The sequence below is a fragment of the Cynoglossus semilaevis genome, chromosome 17 (assembly GCF_000523025.1).
Source record: "Cynoglossus semilaevis isolate Cse_v1.0 chromosome 17, Cse_v1.0, whole genome shotgun sequence".
In the NCBI taxonomy this organism is placed as follows: Eukaryota; Metazoa; Chordata; class Actinopteri; order Pleuronectiformes; family Cynoglossidae; genus Cynoglossus; species Cynoglossus semilaevis.
In genome coordinates, this window is record NC_024323.1 from 9,339,808 (window position 1) to 9,358,148 (window position 18,341).

General features: G+C 45.0%; 1 protein-coding gene across 3 annotated transcripts in view; it reads right to left on the bottom strand.

Moving 5' to 3' along the window:
• Positions 1 to 18,299, bottom strand: part of glis2b (GLIS family zinc finger 2b) — a 22,813-nt gene extending 4,514 nt beyond the window's left edge. For 2 of the 3 annotated variants that reach the window (XR_003052407.1, XM_017040822.2), the window contains exons 1-3: positions 15,774 to 18,299; positions 810 to 1,012; positions 582 to 712 (exon numbers count right to left, since the gene is read on the bottom strand). Coding sequence is in view for 2 of the 3 variants with exons in the window: in XM_017040822.2 (XP_016896311.1) it covers positions 582 to 712; positions 810 to 987 (309 nt within the window). In the remaining variant the exon portion in view is untranslated. Of the gene's footprint in view, positions 1 to 581; positions 713 to 809; positions 1,013 to 12,043; positions 14,301 to 15,773 lie in introns of those variants that run through there. The other variant, XM_025064367.1, reaches the window with a different exon arrangement.
• Positions 18,300 to 18,341: the final 42 nt, after the last annotated feature.

Sequence of the window (18,341 nt, forward strand, 5' to 3'; positions counted from 1 at the left end):
GGGAACAGGGAACGACTGTATGGATCCAGCCTGTCTCAATTCAATTGCAAAGGAATTTAATTAGATGGTGTGAGGTCTGCATGGCTATACCCTGTCTTAAATCGGATTATACAGGAACACACACACACACACAGACACACACATACTTGTTGGACACAGAAGAAGTTTTTGACGAGAGCTTACACCATCTCTTTGTCTCTCACACAAACAAACAACACACACAAAACACAAGAGCTCGTGTTGTTCCAGATTTGCTGATCACAACAGACTCACTCACACTCAGAGGGACAGATTGGAAAGTGTTGGACACTCACTATGTCACTAATAACCACTCGAAGTGAACCCATAGAAAAAGGATGTGAAAACCAGCAAAGTCTGCAGGTGTGAGAGCAGAAAATGTAATTAGGGATTCATCAGGGATCAGCTTTGAGCCCCGTTGAGTTTGCTGGGGTAATTGATGGAGCAGTTCTGCCGTGTCTGAGTTGGTGATTAAATGTAAAGAAGAGCGTTTATCAGTGGCAGCAGAACAGCCAGAGTGAGACCTGGAGAAGAGTGCTGGGTTTGATCTCCGTCCTACTCACCCCTGAGGGGACGTTGTGACCATTGGTCATTTCTGGTGAGCTGGCTGTGTAGCGAGAGGAGGGGGACATACTCAGGTCCACTGCGGGAGGAGTGGGTGTGTCTGTTCGATCGTGGGGCACCACCTGCACACCTGCCATAACACAAACACACACCTGGTGATCTCTCAACCTCAGGGACCAGACACCGGGGCACTGACCTCATCTGTTTCCCACAACATGCTCACTCACCTGTGTGTGGAGAATCTGGTGACGCCGGCTCTATGACTGCAGTGCCGTCGTCCGCCATGTGCAGCTGGCGAGGTCGCTTAGGGTGTAGTGGGGAAAGCGGGGGTGACCACGCTCCTCGGTCCCGCCCATTGATCCGCCGGGGAAGCTTGAGGTCTAGGGGCTCGTCCAGAGACAGCATGGCCGCGACCCCCACAACTCTCCACCTGCACAAACATCCAATCACAGAGGGTCAGAGACCAGGCCGCGAGTGTAGGATTACTTTTCACACAAACAAAGGCAAAGACAATGAAATGCCGTGTTGTGAAAGTTTCTCACACCTGAAATATTTCCCATGTGAAACGTTTTCAAAAGTTTCTCACATTCCACGATCCCAGTGGGTAAGAACGACTCTCAAACAATGGTAAACTGACCACAGCTGAATACTGAGACACTGAGTGGGAAAAAGAAAAATAAACACACACACACACACACACACACTGTGACCCCTCCTCTTTTTCCCATGCTGACCTTTGCTCACACACTCTTCCCCTACAATCCAATCCAGATGGTCACCGTCACCACCCGTGTGGCATTACTCTGCCCCTACCCCTGTGTCTTGTCTTGCCCTTGCCCTACCTCACACCACACATTACCCCAACTCAGGGCAAAACCCAAGAATGTGCACTTTAGGAGACCACAGACCTTAAAGACCAACCAGAACCCTCCTCCCCCTCCATCTTTACCCCCGGGCCTTCAGGTCCAGCTGCATCTCCTCCTGCCACCACCTCCTTCCTCTTAACACACTGACCTCTGGACCCAGCCTCAGGGTGGTGAGCAGGACGCTCCATCTAGCTGTCACTCTGAGTTCTTCAACAGAACCAGTAATACCAGGTTCTTACAGGACCACACCATTGAGCTACTCCTTAAAATTGTAACAACCAGTTCACCGCCTAAAACAATGACCGGAGTGAAGAATGACAAGGGTTTTTTATCCAACACAAGTGTAAAAAAAAAAATATATATTTTCCTCATTCTCCAGATTGGACTGTTTCACACCTGCAGGTGTTGCTGGTACAGCACTGGTGTTTCGTAGCCAAATACCAATGTGCTCTGGTTCACTCGAGCACTGGTGTTTCGTAGCCAAATACCAGTGTGCTCTGGTTCACTCAGATTAACACTAAAAGCACAAATCTGAACCAAACGCTTTAATCAACACCCACTTGTGTATATATATATACATATATATATATATTTATATAATTCTAATTTTTCCCCAAAGCATAGCACTCACACACATACATAGATAATGTAGCAGTTAGCACACTGTGAGCCAGGGGGCAGTCAGTAGTCTGGTCAGAATCTCTCTCTCTGGTTCCAAAAATATCCTCATACAATAAATGCACTTTACTGTATTTGTACTTGTTCTACTTTCCCAGCAACAATGACCTCTTGTTCTTCTCTGTATTCTGACAGGCTCGTGACCCCCTCACCACCGTGTCACTTAAATGTCAGGGGTAATATACAGAGCCAAAGGTTGTCCTGCTTGTATAACCCTCTGTTTCTCATAATGTCTCCAGTGTCTTTGTAATAAACACAGCTATCCTGTTTTCTGTCTAGAAACAATAATGGAACACAGTTCAGGTGTAACGTCTTTATCTCTACTTATTTTGGTTGAGTTTCTATATGGGGCAAATCATAGAACGTACATAAAAGATGGACATGATTGGAAATGTCCAATCACACATGTCACTATGACAATATTGACAATTGGGTCAATAGAGTATCTGTCTGTCTATCTATCTAGGGAAAATCTGGTTGCAGATAATTTTTTCCATTCTACAAATGAACTTCATATTTTGAAGCGTCACATGATCTTTGTTTTCCAGAGAAAATCTTCATCCATTTATTATAAATAATCTAACTGTGATCAGAAGACTTGAACCTGCGGCTCATCTTATAATATAATATTCCTAACAGCTTTTTCTAGTGGTTGTGAAGACAGATCTATAGGATCTAGACTGTATCCTCCAAACAGCCCTGATTATTAGGAGCGGCTCTGTGGGTAATGTGAGACAAAGCTAATGAGGGAAAGAACGAGAGTACGCTGTAGTCTGTGTGAACATGTCAGAGAGATATTCAAGTTTGGTGGGGGTGGCTGTGAAGTTTGGGAAAGGGGTGTCGGCTCTGGCCCCCACGAAGCTTTCCTTGCTCGGCCGTGGGGTCGACAGACTGAAAGGCAGCATTGTCCCTTTCCTGGGTCCTCTCTCTTTCTCTTCCTCTCTCGTTCTGCCTCTCTGCCCTGCTCTGCTGTAGAGTAAACACAGTCCAGAGCAGCCAAACAGCACAGGGTCAGGAGAGAGGGGGCGATGACCGAGGGGCCACAGCGAGTATATACAAGGGTGAGGAGGAGGAAGTGCAGGAGGAAGGGGGAGACCTGAAAGAGTTGCCTGTGTGGAACTGCATCACCTACAGCCCCGCTCAGCCCTTTGATGAGGCAAGGTGCTGAAGGCTGAACACAGGTTAGGCTGTGGGGGTGGGAGAGGTGGGGGCCGGTGGATGAGGCAGAGAGCAGGGGCACGGGGTCATGGGGAGGTAATGTAAAGCCTCACGTGGAACATCACTGCATTTAAACGCCCAGTTAAGTCAAGGTGGAGCTTGTTTGATGGTTTTGAAGGTCCAGCTCGGTGGTCTGCAGCCCCTGGCTCTGTTACCATCGATGTTCATACAACATCTGCTGTTAGAAGAACAAAACGTCTTTGGCCTGATTTGGTATCAGTGGAGTGTGTTTTCTAGTTCATGATCCTAGTTTAATAAACTACTCATTTAGACCACGGAGATGTCGGAAAACGTTAAATGTCAGTACAAACCACATGTTGAAAATCCCCATTTTTCAGGAGTTAACTGGTAGAGGCTTTTCCTTTCCAACCATAACCTGCCACAGAATACCTCCACAGACCGTCTGTGAGTCCACAGGAATAACAACTGTCATCAGATTCTCTGCTCTGTGAGTCAGTTCAAAAGAAGGAACTGTCACTGAAGTGTTATTTCAGTGAAACCAACTCGACTGTTTTTAGTCCAATGTGAGAAAATTGGAGGTAAACAGAGATAAATCTGTTCAGCTCAGACAGGTAAACAAAAGAGCACAGATGAAGCAGAGTGCCCCCTACAGGGGTCACCACCGAGGTAGTCCTCCAAACGCAACCCCACCTAGAATTGGGAATTGAGCCCAAACCTTCTGCACGGCAGGCAGGAATCTCCCCACCGCTCCACTGCAGCCCCCGTAAAGCACAAACAAAGCGCCACATGAAAGCTGAAAGCTTTAAAGCATTATGTCAAGTGTATAAAATTACATTTTGTCATATTTTGCTCGGAGTGAGACTTTAAAAAAAAGTGTGTCTGTGTGTGTGTGCGTGTGTACTGGCCGTAACCTAATCTCCCTCCTGCTGTGACCCTGGGAGGTACACTGTAGGAGGTAAACCATCTCTCCCTCTGGCTCTTCGCTTTTTTTTATTCACAAACACACACAAAGTCGAAAGAAGGAGAGAGAGAGAGAGAGAGAGAGAGGGAGAGAGAGAGGGAGACTGAGCTTGTGGTTGGAATAATATCATCTAATGAAAGTATTGATCTGTGTGATTCTGGAAGGCTTGAACTGAGACACTGAACAATCACGTTGTGATGAAATGCACACACACACAGGAGGCAGCGGTCGTCCTTTAGATGGAACAGGGTCTGTGTTATTGGAGGCTGCAGATGCTAAAACATCACCACATTGGTATTACCTTTAAACCAGGGAAAACAGAAGAGCCGTCTCCGAGGCTAGTTCACTGTTATTTTTGGTCTAAACTTGTCCAGAACAAAGTCTGAAGAGTCGACTCTTCACATGTGACAATAAGACCAGGAGGCTGTGATGGACGGAAGAATCTAGTAGATTCAGAACAGCAGTATGGAAGATGGATAGAGATTCTGGCACTTCTGGTTCGATCCTAAAATAATTTGGTTCATAACACTGTGAAGCAAGAATGTTGAAACAAAACTGTAAATATAGCATGTCGTTCCATATCCAGTACAGAACTTGAATTTAGCTGCACTGCTCATGTCTAGACTTGCAGTTTTCTTCCATCCACCAGGTGGAAAGGACAGGGTCAAAGGTGACTGAGTGCTGAGAGGGTGTGCTGTGACCTCTGACCCATGACATTTGGGCTCTACATTTAAAACAGAAGCCATGAAGAAGTAGACAAGATTAGCACAAGTGTTTAAAATCTCTGAGTGCAGGAATTATCTGTAAAAAAAAAGTGAAAATGTAACTTGAACTATTGAACGATACGGAACGTATGGAAAATGTGTTTTATTAAAGACAGCTAAAGGTTACATTGGGAACAGCTTAACATAACTTAAAAAAGCTATTAATTAGACAATAAATGGTAAAATACGGATTATTACCTATGTAAGAGCTAACAGTAAGAAAAAAACAGACATTTTTTACATGTCATATTGCACGACGTGTCACACATTAGCACTGGATTCTTAAAAAAGAGAATTAGACAGAGCTGCTGTGTTTGAATATATTATTATTAGCTTCAGGAGCGAAGGAAAATGCCCAAAGATGGTGTTGACTTCACTGCTGGGCTTTTGCTGACGTTTCTTGTGGTTAAAGCCACGAAAGCAACTTGAGGTAATGGTGCCACCTCCACTTACACACACCCACACTCACAAGCAACACACGGCCCACCACCACCCTCCACCCTCCACCCCTCACCCCCTGATGGATCACTTAACACACAAACAACACACACAGCTGAGAATGTTCTTTTTTTTTCCTCCGTCTCTGTCCACCTCAGCCAGCGTCCTCCTCCTCAGACAGGAAACCTCAGTTTCCACTCCTCCTCTGGGCCTCTCATTCCCTTTCTCTTCATCCTTCTGTTTTTTACTTTTGTTTTTTTTATTCAGATTTCCTCTATGCCTTTTTTTTACTTCATTTTCTCTCTACAAACTCATCTCACAGTTTCTCGCCTTCTTCCTCAGCCATCACTAATGAAGATGATAACGTTCTTAATTATTTCCTCAAGTAATTATTATTAAAACAAAACTGAAAAGGCTTCACTGAGACAATTCACTTTTTTGAAAAAATTTGCCCTTTTACCCCTTTTACAAAAATGCACCTGGGATCATACACAGGATTATGTAACAGTCCAGCAGCATGTCAGCACTGGGGGAGGGCTGCTGGGGATGAAGACAGTTATTGGAGTGGTTTTCACAGCAGCTGCAACACAGACTCTGTGACACGTGCATTCACATCCTTCAACACTAAAGGGCTGAAGCAGGGAAAAGATTGCTGCATATGCTTTCGCAGGCAGAAAAATGAGCAGTAATGTGTCTCTAATGTATTGCAGAAACTGTGCCTGTGCATGAAAATGAGACATTGATGCGTTAGAGGACAGGCTGAGACGGAAGGAGCAGTCTGCACATGAAGGTGGAGGAAAGAGAGTGTGTGAAGGATGCAAAGGAAAGAACTCGGAGCTCAGGAGAGAAGGAGTGCAACAGGAAGTCTCTCAGTGAGCTACTGATGGCCACAAGCCAAAGTCTTCAGACACTGAGGAATTCCACGCAGAGGGCAAGGAGGGAGGAGGAGAGTGCCCGGCAGGGAGGGAGGAAGGACACAACCAGGAGGGCGGGTCGCATTTGCGGTTTGTTGTCAAAGGCGACTGCTACATAAGGAAGTGAGGAAGTACGGGCACATTTTAAATACAGCAACATTACTTCTCCTTCCCCTCCATCTCTGCTCTAGAAGCCACCTGAAACTTCACCCACAGTACCGTTTCTGGCCACTAGGCCTCAGCTCTAAAAATCTGTGTTTTCTATTTATTCATGCAGTAAAAAATAAACAATAAATACTGCAAGAAAACAGATGAATTAGATTTGATTATTTAAAGTTCAGTCTTTCAGGTTGATAAATCCATATTTGATACTTAAAAATTTAAATAATATCCTAAACAAAAACTTGTATCTGTTTGTCTTTATATTTTATGTTGTATGTGTGCAGAGTGTGTGTAAGTTGGAGGACGGGGAGGACACCAGTTCTCTGAGACAGCTCGGGCCAGTTACATTCTATGATGTAGAAATGGGGACAGCTTTTTAAAATGATGACTCAGTGATGACGATTTGAAGCCAAGATGTTTGCACAGTGACACCACAGAATGACTGTGAAGATCACTCCTTAAACCGTGACCTCTCAGAGTCACACTCATGTCCCGGCCTGAATTACTGACATTATGCCACATGTTAAGTATAAAAGGACATTGGAGATTTCATCCTGTGTCAGTGAACCTCATGACCCTGGGATTACTGCGCTGCACAGTGACCTCACGCTGTGGGTTAAGTGGAGAGGGTTGTTGGGATGCTTTCATGGAAACCATGTATTATTAACCGTGTCCATCACAGGAATCCTTAGAGGATAGCTGGAGAGAACTACTGATTAATCTGTCAGTTGACATCATATTGTATCATAAGTAGTTAGCATCAAGCTAAAGGTAACATTCCGGATAACCTACTTGATTCATAGGAAACTCGATTCCCCCGATTTCTTTGCTGTGATACCACAGTTGAAATTTCACACTGTTATTGACATGGACATCGACCTGCAGCCGACAGTATGACTTTTAGGTCACCGTGTCATTATCAAACACTGCACTGCTCTGACTGCCCTGACTCTGTATCTGTGTTCATTCTACAAGACTTCTGATTTTTAGGGACACATACAGAGAGATAGATGCTACCTGCTAGTAGATGGACTAATGGCATGTGGCAGCTATTATCATTTAAAAGAAGAGACAAACTTTTCAGCCACTATAATCATTAACAACTACTTCATTAACATGTGTACATATGTGTAAAAACACACGACTGTACTAGAGATGGTTGTAAGGTCCACTAACAGCCAGCATGAGCTCTTAGAGCTCAGTTTTCCTGTTCCAACCTAAATCAGCAAACATGTAAAAACAGCATGTTATTTTAAATGAATATTTATTTTCCTGTAATTTTAAGAAAAGACGTGAAGCCTGTGGTGAAAATATCAGACTGACTTATTGAGGATTTTACAAAAGGAGATGTGAAGGAAAACAGACAATCACACGTTGACACCAGGATATCAAAGTCACTCCTCAAGCTACAGTCAAATGTGAACCTGAACAACATGGAGTTGCGGCTCCACATGCAGCAACATGTGTTTTGAGTCATGGCTTAGTCGATCGCCCACCTACTCCCATTCACAATCAGGCAGCACGAGTTTCTAATCAACAGGTTTAATCTACGGTCTCGTATCGTGGAAGTAATCAGTGATTAACAGATAACACTCCCCTACACACTCCCTCTCTCCCTCCACCCCCACGGACAGTGATTCAGGATTCAGGCAGTAAACCTGTCCACCGTTACTGCTCATGGCACTAAACACAACAGCACTGTCGGCTTTGAAGCCCAGTGAGTAATGTAACAATAACGTGGGGCATTTCACAACACAGCAGTGTCATCGTGGAGCAGAGGACGGCAGGAAACCAATGAACACAGTGGGAGGCATAGCATTCTTCTCCGAGAGGAGAGGAAAAGAGAGAAGAAGAGAAGAGAGGGAAGGGGGGAGAGGAGAGAGAGAGTTTGCTTTGACCTCCCACTAACTCTGCTGGGCCTCTTTACCTCCTGCAGCTCCCTAAATGCATTCCCTTCAACCTTTACTCCTCCTCCTCCTCCTCCGCTCTCATCCTGTCTCTCCCATACATCCAGATAAATACCAGACTGTATGATCTGCCTCAGCTTTATTCCCTCCTGGTTTTTACAGAAGACTGTCTGTGACCAGTCTCTCCTTTCGTCTCCACCATTTAACCCTCTCGCTCTCCCTCTCTTTTTTTCTTTCTTGCCGCCCCCTCCTCTTTTCAGACCATTCCTGTGGCCTCTCACGACAGGCAGTGATGCAATCCTCTAACTCCTGCGTGCAATCACAGGGTCTGGAGTTGGCCTGCCAGCCAAGCAGGGGCGTCACCGCACCACGCTCAGTAAGAAAGCAACAGGAGAGGAAAGAAGAGAGGGTGGGGTAGTGAGGGGCTGGGGGCGATGTGGGTGGAGGAAAGAAAAGATCGGAGCCAACGAGAGCTGCAGGAAAACAGTGGAGATCTGGTGGAAGGTGAAGGAGGAAAGTTGTGTGATACAGAAAGTTAACAGCTCAGTTTTATAACTGGTGTTAAAGTCGGTGAACGTGTTGTTGTTTCTGTTCCTGTGGTTTGGTGTTTTTCTGATGCTATGAATATATTAAATTCACTGGAACAACATCCCAGCGCCTGTCAGCCCACTGACCAGCTGTGTCTATTTTACTGGGGTTCCTGGAAAGTGTCTGTGATGGTGAACAGTCTTTGCTTCGCCCACACTAGATGCTGTCATTCCAGCTTTTTACACCTACGGTGAGATGCTCTCACACACTCAGACCAACACCGAGATTTTAGGTAGTCAAATCTACCAACACCGAGATTTTAGGTAGTCAAAAAAAAAACTTTTTAACAACACGGTTTGGAATGTCCTGGAAACCAGGAAAAGTCAAAAACTTTTTAACAACACGGTTTGGAATGTCAAAGTCAAGTTTTTATTATTATTATTTTATTTAAGACCATAGTTTGTTCAACAATAATCGAAGCTCCAGCTCATATGACAGCTGCGTCAGTATGGACACAGATCATTTATGGAATGGACTTTATATATTTCTGTATTGTTCTCCATTGTTTTATGTTAACCACACCATTCTCACATGGAAACCCAATAGCCTGGAAGCAGCTGAAGAGCACACACACCAGTGTGTTCAGCTCAGCCCAGAGCTTCGTGGTACCACTCCAGCTGTAGGGGTGTGCATGTCTCACACTCACCCTGACGGAGACATTATGGCACCACAGGCATGAGAAAAGAAACGACTTTCGACTCTGGATACTGACTCCAACCACTTTCCCTCGTCTGCAGCTTAACAAGCCAACAGCACATTGTGCACCGCCTGGGAACCAAGATTTCTTATTCAATAGTCGGGGTAATATGATTCCAACAGCAGCTTTATGCAACAAGGCCTCTGGCAGGCTGGAGGTAAAGTGAGGGGTTGGGTGGTGGCTGCCTGGCACTGCGGAGGCCTATCTGGCACATCAGAATGCCTGGCTGGCCACTCCCTGTCCCCAGAGAGGGGGCGCTGGGTGACACCTATGCGGCAGGCGTGCTCTACAGGAGAGAGGAGAGCGTACGGAGCCAGATGTGGCCTGGACACACTGCATCGACGTTGCGTCTGAGAGTACGTGACTCTACTGTATGTGGTTTCAGAGAGGAGGAACATGGCAGGGGCTCAGATTCCAGAACCGAAGCACACTGTGAGGAGAGGAAAACAGGAAAGGGAGAATACAAAACAGCAGAAAGCAATTAGCAGATGTCGTGACGTGATGCGAGTCTGTGTGAACGCAGCAGCCGAGCCTTCACAGAGCCTGTGCATCTTCACAGATCCAGTCAGAGCTTCACTGTCTGATGTACTTCTGTTTTGACCCCACTTCCTCTCCTGGCAGCCATCTAACATAAACACAATTCATATGAGGCTGTGCCAACTAAAAGCAACCCAGTTCTCCCTCCTCACATGGAGGCCTGTGCCCCCCCTCCTCCCCTCCTCCCACCGATGCTGGCAGTAAGACAAGGTCAATATGATAATCTTTTCTCTAGACTCTTTTTACACAGTATCTCCCTCTGCCTTTTTCTAAGAATTGCTGTGTTCATCAAGTGACACGCTCCACCCCACAGCTTTCATCTTTTCCATCTCCAAAGTAAAGCCAGAGAAAGGTAGTGAAGATAAAAGAAAGAGGGAGTGAGAGAGTGAGAGAGGGGGGGGGGCAGATGGAGGGTTTTGATAAAACAGACTTGAGAAATCTGCTGTGAAATTAAGCTTTGATTTGAACTCTTTGGAACAGGATTGTTGTGATTGGTTAAAAAAATAATTATGTTGCTGTCATCTTTTTATTTTTACAGACTGACAACACCATTCATCCTAATAAGCAGCAGCAATACACTACACAAAACATTAATCTGCATAACACTGGTGTTCTAAAAACTAAATATGAACATGTTAGTGAAGCTAAAGTTTTACTAAAAACAAGTCTAACAGTTACACGAACACAGAATCAACAGCTGGAGGTTCTATGTACATGTCATGTCAAATATCTGCCTTACTTAACACACAACATACAAATGTACTGTCTGAATTCAACGTTCTTGGTTGTTTTTATTAGGAACAGGACAGTAGTCCTACACCTTCATGTAAACACACTGACTATTGAGCAACTAGTTATCGTGAAGGAGAAAAATATTGATGTAATTAATGGAGGTATCTGAGGACAGTATTTATTTATTTCACTGAATTAAACAATAAACCAAAAACGTCCCTAAATTACATACAGCTCCTCCATGTGAAAACAAAACAACCATAGTGCACGTGAATCACATTAGGCCTAACATCTCCACCACAGAGCACCACAGAGAAGGTAAACATTGAGGAAGCCAAACTTTTCTCTTCTTCTTCTTCTGTACGTACAGTATGAGATGGATCTGTGACGCTGCTTCGTGGGATTCATGAAAAGTGGGAGCAATGAGACGGCAAAGGGTGGGAAAACAGAGGAGAGAGAAGAGACGTTTAAAGCAAGGAAGAGATGGCGTCCCAGGGAAGTGGGGAGGGGAGGGGGGGTGGGGGGGACAGACAGAGAGCCAGGCCCAGGCCCAGACTTGAGAGCCTTATTTGAGTCTAAAAAATGCCTCACCCCTCATCCCCTTCTCTGTAAAAAACAAACACACACACACACACACACCAGTGGTTGATCTCCACCATCGCTCCCTTCCCAGCATGTTACTCCTCACTTACAGGCAGAGCCCCTCTGGTCCAACTCCTCCCTTTCTTCTCTCTTCAAACAAGCAAACATACCTCAGTCAGACTGAACTGCCTTCAGTGCTGTTGAGGTTGTGCGAGAGAATCCAGGGTGTTGGCCAAGCAAGTAAATAATAATACAAACCATCTGTGTCTCTACTTAAACCGCACTGCTGTGAGCGTGTAACTCACAGCTCCCTGAACCAGAAATCCTGAATCGTGAACAGCTCTTTTTTTTGTTACTCGGCGTCTACCGTAATACACTCAGTGTAATATTAAGTATGTTGATGGAGTCTGGCCAAACTATGTTTCCTCCAACATCCCACCCTCTCACCCCACTCACACGCTGCCAGCTCCTTTGCATCGCCGTCTTGGCTTGGCTTCTATTTTTCTTCCTAAACCTTTTTTCTCGTCAGTGTTCTGTTCCCAACTCAGGTCAGCATGTTGTCTGGATCCCTCCGTACGCTGAAATTCTCTCACGGTAAAAGCACTTGAACAGGAGAAGCACTAAAGGGAATGAGGAGAGGTAGGGTGGGGTGGCTGGAGTGAGCCATTGAGTTGTCTGTGTTTATTTTGGAAACACGGGCTTGCAGACTTGCAGCAGAGGAACTGACCCCTAAACGTTTCTGTGGCAGACATTAGTAGGAAGAGCAAATCTCCAATTTGGATGTCCCGCACAGGTGATTCTAAAAAGGGCTAAACCATACATCCCTGATGGGCCGTTTAAGATCACCCTGGGGATCCAAGATTGGTCGGCTTCAGGAGGAAACTGTGAGGCCGTGAGGTGATTAGTGGTTACAGTTTAACTGAGGAAAAATGCACGGTCCGTGAGCCCAGCCAGCCGGGGAGTGAAGCAGTATGTGCTGGTCTCTTTTAGTTTGAGACTCACTGTGAGTCAAGCTGTGTATCCACTTGGTCTGTTTCTAACATAAGGATCCAGGAAAATGACATTCAGTCGGCTTGGACATATGACAGTAGAGTGCTTCTGCACTCTGGCTGTGATTATTACAGATAAGAGTGTTTGTGGAAAACATGCAGGGAGCCAGGCTGTAATATTTAGTTAGGAGGGGAGTTTGACTTGACTTGGAGCTAAATATTAATTATGTTTTCTCTTCATAAAATTTACAGTTAGGTTATGGATATGTCAGTAGGTTATGGATATGTCAGTAAACTCAGTAAATTAAAAGGCATGAGGTGAAGATGAAGCAACGACAGGATTCGGAGACTGAATAATAACCACTGTTGGCAGTGGAACACAGAAACGAATGACAAAAGCTTTTGTAAAAACATGAATATTCACCATCATAATAAATCAGTCGTAATTTAAAAAAAACTGATTTTATATGCTGTGTTAAAACACAATGCCCCTGCAGTAATGGATTCATCTGCAGTTAATGGATGTGCAACAACACTAAAAAAGAAAAAATAACCAACTCTCTAAATATTCTAGTGCTTCGGATACTCTGCTCTTCTTCAGTTGAATGAACTAATTGATTTTTCCATTGGTTTAAGAACCATTATTGGTAATAATAAACAATTATTGACATCCTTCACCAACCGAGTCTCAACTCTGAGGCTATAACTCTTAATGCATTACATTCAAATGTGACACTAGGACTGTACTACACAGCCTATGGCTGAGCTTCCTCATGCTTGAATGAAATAGCTGTCCATTTGGGTTAGCATTCATTATCTACATTATGTAAGCATACAAAGTGACACAAATGCTGTGACCCTGTGATAACCCACAGGGGTTATTACCCTTCTGAAAACAATGCAAGTGTGCATCAGGTGCCTTGTTTCCACTGTCCGCTGCCTCCTTCTCTGACCACTGTAATCCTCTCTCCCCTGCTGCTGAGTTGCATTTTAGCTGATCTGTAATCCCCAGCAACTATGAACCCCCTGCTGTGTATTAATTCAAGCGCTCTCCCTACATGTAGTCTCTCTGCCACTTAAATTCCACCCACTTGTAGCAGCCCAGGTCTTTGGGGATTTATATTCCCCAGTGGTAAGCATATTTTAGTTCACCAGTGCAGCTCAGATGTGAAACCATGAATGTAAAAAAAAGAAAATCTGTGCGCTTTTCTTACATCATGTATTGGCAATAGTGTAGCTCCAACTGAACATGCTTTACTTTATATATCAGATGAGGTTTTCAGGAATTAAGTTCCAGTGCTGTTTGGGTTCCCACCATCCTTCTACCACATACCTCGTGGTTTCTTTCTGACGCAGGAATATGCCATTAGGGTCCACCTTTTCCACCATAAAGCAGCTGTACTTCTCTCTCCATTTGGGACCTCAGTGGTATGATGTCACACAGTTGTGGTGTGGGGTAATTTCACAAAACAGGGGGAAACTGGGGAGGTGGAGCGGGGGGTGGGGGGGGTCTCAGTCACAACCACACCCATAATTTAATTTCCGAGGCTTACAAGGTAGAAACGCTGCTGTGGAAACCTGCAACTCCCACAACTCTGGGCTAGCTGTCGCTCCCAGCAGCTGCCAAAATATATATGTTTGACCATGCCAAAAAAAAAAAAGACGTGGAACGGCACCACAGGGATGCCTTGCTGCACCACATCTGGCTTCATATGGCCGTGTTTAGATTCCACTCCTTGCAGCATCATTAGCAGCATTAAGTGCTCAATAAGTGGCAGGCAACAGGTCAGTGACGTTGGATGCCCCCTGTTCTACCACCAACCTCTGGGATAATCGATGCAGCGGGCAGGCCAAGGATGAGAGAAGCACCTGAGCTCAAAGTTCAGACAGGGGTTATGATTAAATTGAAGAGGCCAATAATAGGGAAGGGAGTCAGAGTTCTGGCTCAGCGAAGCCGCTGTGTCTCTTTCCCACACACTTTGAATGGGATCCACTGAACTGAGAGCCAGATCTCCTTCAGCTCCACATCCTACCGCTGTGTTCTTCCCTCTTCTACTCGCAACATTATATCACACAAACACATCACACAGTCCTCAGTGTGTGCCTCATCCTACACCGTGACCTGACGCTTTTTAATGATGTGGCCTTATTCCATTACAGCACATAGCTTGTTAGGTCTGCCTTGGCAGAGCTCGACTCTTTCCCCGTGGCATCTCCTGGAACAATGGGCCCATGGGAGGCAGCCAATGGGGAGAAGGTCCATCCGAACCCTGTCCCAGTGTGCACACACAATTAGGGACAGTGTGATTGCTTAATTGGAGGAAAATAGCTCTTTATCTAGGCCTCTCTGGCCGTCCTCTTCCCTGTCCTCTGCATGTACATGTATGACCTCAGTAGATTTTGAAATCAATTGAATTTTTAAAATCAAATACAACGACAAGCACGGGTTAAAAAAAAAACAGGTCAGAAATGATGTTAAACATTAAAAACAGTACTTGTTTCCAAAGCTCACATCTGAGTGTGTGAGCTGTGTGGGTGCAAAGTAGGCTGCAATGTAGGACACATGGATTTGTCCACAAATTTGGCCTACAAAAATGTATAAACTCAAATCCACGTGTCTACTTTGTACCAATGTTGTCCACCTGAATGAATGTGAGACCCACTGGGGCGAGCTGACTAGAGCTGTTTGTATAAAAGGTTGTGTAAATACAGTTACAGATAAATGAATTTTGTTCACCTTAGATGACGGTTATCTTTTATTTACCAATACATCAGTCGTTTTTGTGGCTGTCAGTAGACGTTGAACTCTTTATCAGATGTTTTGACAGGACATCAGAGGGATCCACCAGAGCACAAATCTTGCACAACAGCTGGCTGAGCTGTGATGTGCGCCTCTAGACAGGACGGTGTTTGTGGTGCTGCTCTAAAAAAATAATTCTGGTTTTTGGAGATGAGGAAGATGACCGTTTACTTTTGCAAAACAGGCGGAAAGGGCGTCTACTATACGGATCTGGTGCGTAAAAGGCACAGACGCAGCTACAGAAACGCCGACGTAGCCGGCCTCGAATGCCTGCACTCCAGGCTGCAGGATACTTCAAGACTGGAAGTCTCTAACCAAGAAGAACTGAACAGGCTGAACAATATGAACACAATACACATACAAATGACATACAAAACAGAGATTCCTCCCGGCTTACCTCACAGGGAAAATGCCTCGGATCCAGCAGAGATATCTCCGCCTCTGTCCTCCTTCTTCCCGGCGCAAACTTCTCACGCAAAGTCCAGAGGCTCAAGCCGCGTCGTCAAGTGACAGTCCGTCAATTTGTCGTTAAAAAAAGCAAAGCAGATATGACACGTCTATAAAAATACTAAGAAGAGTTCATAAAGGCGGTCTGTCCCCAGACCATTGTCAGGATCGTTACTGAGCGTGGAAAAATCACGCATGAATCCAAATGTAGCTTATGTGACAGCTGGCTGTCTTAAATAAAGACTAATCTATGGGAGGACAGCCTGTCAGTTACCGTGGAATGAGACGCTCTGCGTGTCATCATTCCACTGGAAACCCGTCAAAAAGTGTAAACACGCAGATCCGCAGCCTGGAGTGTTCCCACTGAGGAAAACGAAGAGATCTGCTTTGGTTTTTGCATCAAAAACGCACGGCGGGTTCCTTCCTAAATACGAGGCGCATCACCCAGTGGCAACGCTGGTCAAGTGTGCGGGGGTTTCCTATGGGTGCTCAAGGTTCTCCCGTGGGGGTGGGAGGGCAGTACAGACCACAGGGATGGCACACAGACTGGTGGGTAGGGTGTTTAGAGATAGGGCGGGTTGGCGACGGGATGAGGGGTAGAGGAGGAAGAGGAGGAGGAGGAGGATCGTCTACGTCTTCTTCGGTGCTCTTCCAGATGCTGAGGTGAAACTGTTGCCTTGTCTTTCTCGCTGTTCTCCTCCTGTCTTTTCGGCTTGTTCTTCCCCCCTCTGTGCACTCCAGGAGACACTGTTGATGGTCGTCTCCCCCACGAGCGTCTGAGGCGCACAGACAGGCGTCCGGAGCGCAGCCAGCCCGTCAGGACCAGCCCAGAGTCTGCCAGCTCAGCGCATGCTTACTGCTCCGCCCCTCCACCATGGGCAGTCCCCGGCTCCTCTCCAAACTCTCTCCTACTTCTTCTTCTACTCTCTCTGTGCTCATGGCCATCTCTCCGCCTCAGCTCCGTCATCGACGGGCCTTCTTTAAAGGTCAACAACCATCTGTTTTACTGCTTGTTGAAATTTTCTTCTCCTCTACGAGAAATCCACTAATAGACCTCAACAGGTTGTCATTGTCAAGTGTTACATAACCTAACCTTCTCACAGCCAGAGACTTCACTGTTCTATTGTACGTGAAAATTAATAAAACTTTATTGCAAGTTTAATGTCCAACAAGTCTGGTTGGCAACTCAGACAGACTATTGGAGTTAGAGTAGAACTATAAATCACAACAGAATTGTAAAAGGAAAAGTGTTCAACCATTCTGGCTCTATGTTTACTCACAAAAAGAAGTTAATCCTGTGCAGGATGTGCCACAAGTGCATTCTGCTTTACTTGAATGTACCACAGCACACAGCTCCTACTGTTCTCTGGTGCTGTACACCTTGTGACAAAACGATTAATCCCTAAATTGTTATCTGTGGCTAATGTTAGCTAGTATGGTTAGGTGGCTGTTTTGTAGCCGTGCTATCACTACCCAGCTACATATTTGTGTACCATACTGTCTACTACGTTGTAACATCACATCGATGTGGAGAACAATTTAATTACATGTCATATTTATTCCAGTTACACACTTCCAGCAATGTCAACAAGAGCAACTTGGACTGGATTTGCCTGTAGGGGGCACCACCTTCTCTGGTGGTATGCATTTCTAGATTAGAATATGGAGCAGGCCATTTTAGTTATGTGGCTAGTGAGTGACTTTGATTGTTAAGCTATTAGTTTATTAGTTCATGTATTTTTTTGTCACCCAGCCATACAGGGAGCTATACATTGAGGAGGTTAAGGATGCTATAGGATTTAGGATATGAGTTTACAGTATCTGTGTTGATGCCACTAATTCTACTAAAACAGAATATTGGAAACATAATCCGAGATGACATGTTGAAAAACCCTGCAGCATCAAGGCAGGATAAACTCACTGGACTTGTTTATGTACCAATATCTAAATCATGACGCGGTTTTATGATTGCAATGATGTCACTGCAGCTTATCCCCCATAGTACTACTGTTGTACCAAAAATGGTGAAAAGCGCACACGTTGGCTCAGATGCTGTGTGTGGTGGTAGCAGCAGCAGACCGCTGTCCCTAAAAGCCCTCCCTCTCTTACTCCTCCTCCTCCTCTTCCTCTGTGCACTGTTGCTGAGCAGCTCTGCCAGTACGTCAGCTGATCCCTCTTATTCACTGCTTATCGCAGCCATTGGAGTAGCTGCAGCTGAATAACCCCAATCTTTATTTGCTGCAATTAACCTTACCTTATTCCAACAGAAAATGCTTACACCATTTATAAAGAAGCATTTTTTTATTCTTGCTTATCCAACCAATAATATGGGTACATATGTTCTGTTTCAATATGTTCTGAAAACATTATATTTTTTTCCTCAGATCTTTGACGTTTGACATAATGGTTAATTTCTGAAACTTCCATGATCCATGCATCTATATATATACTTTCAATGGTTTTCCTGAAGTTATCCAGGTGAACGTCACACACCTTGTGTTTGATTTTCATCAAATGT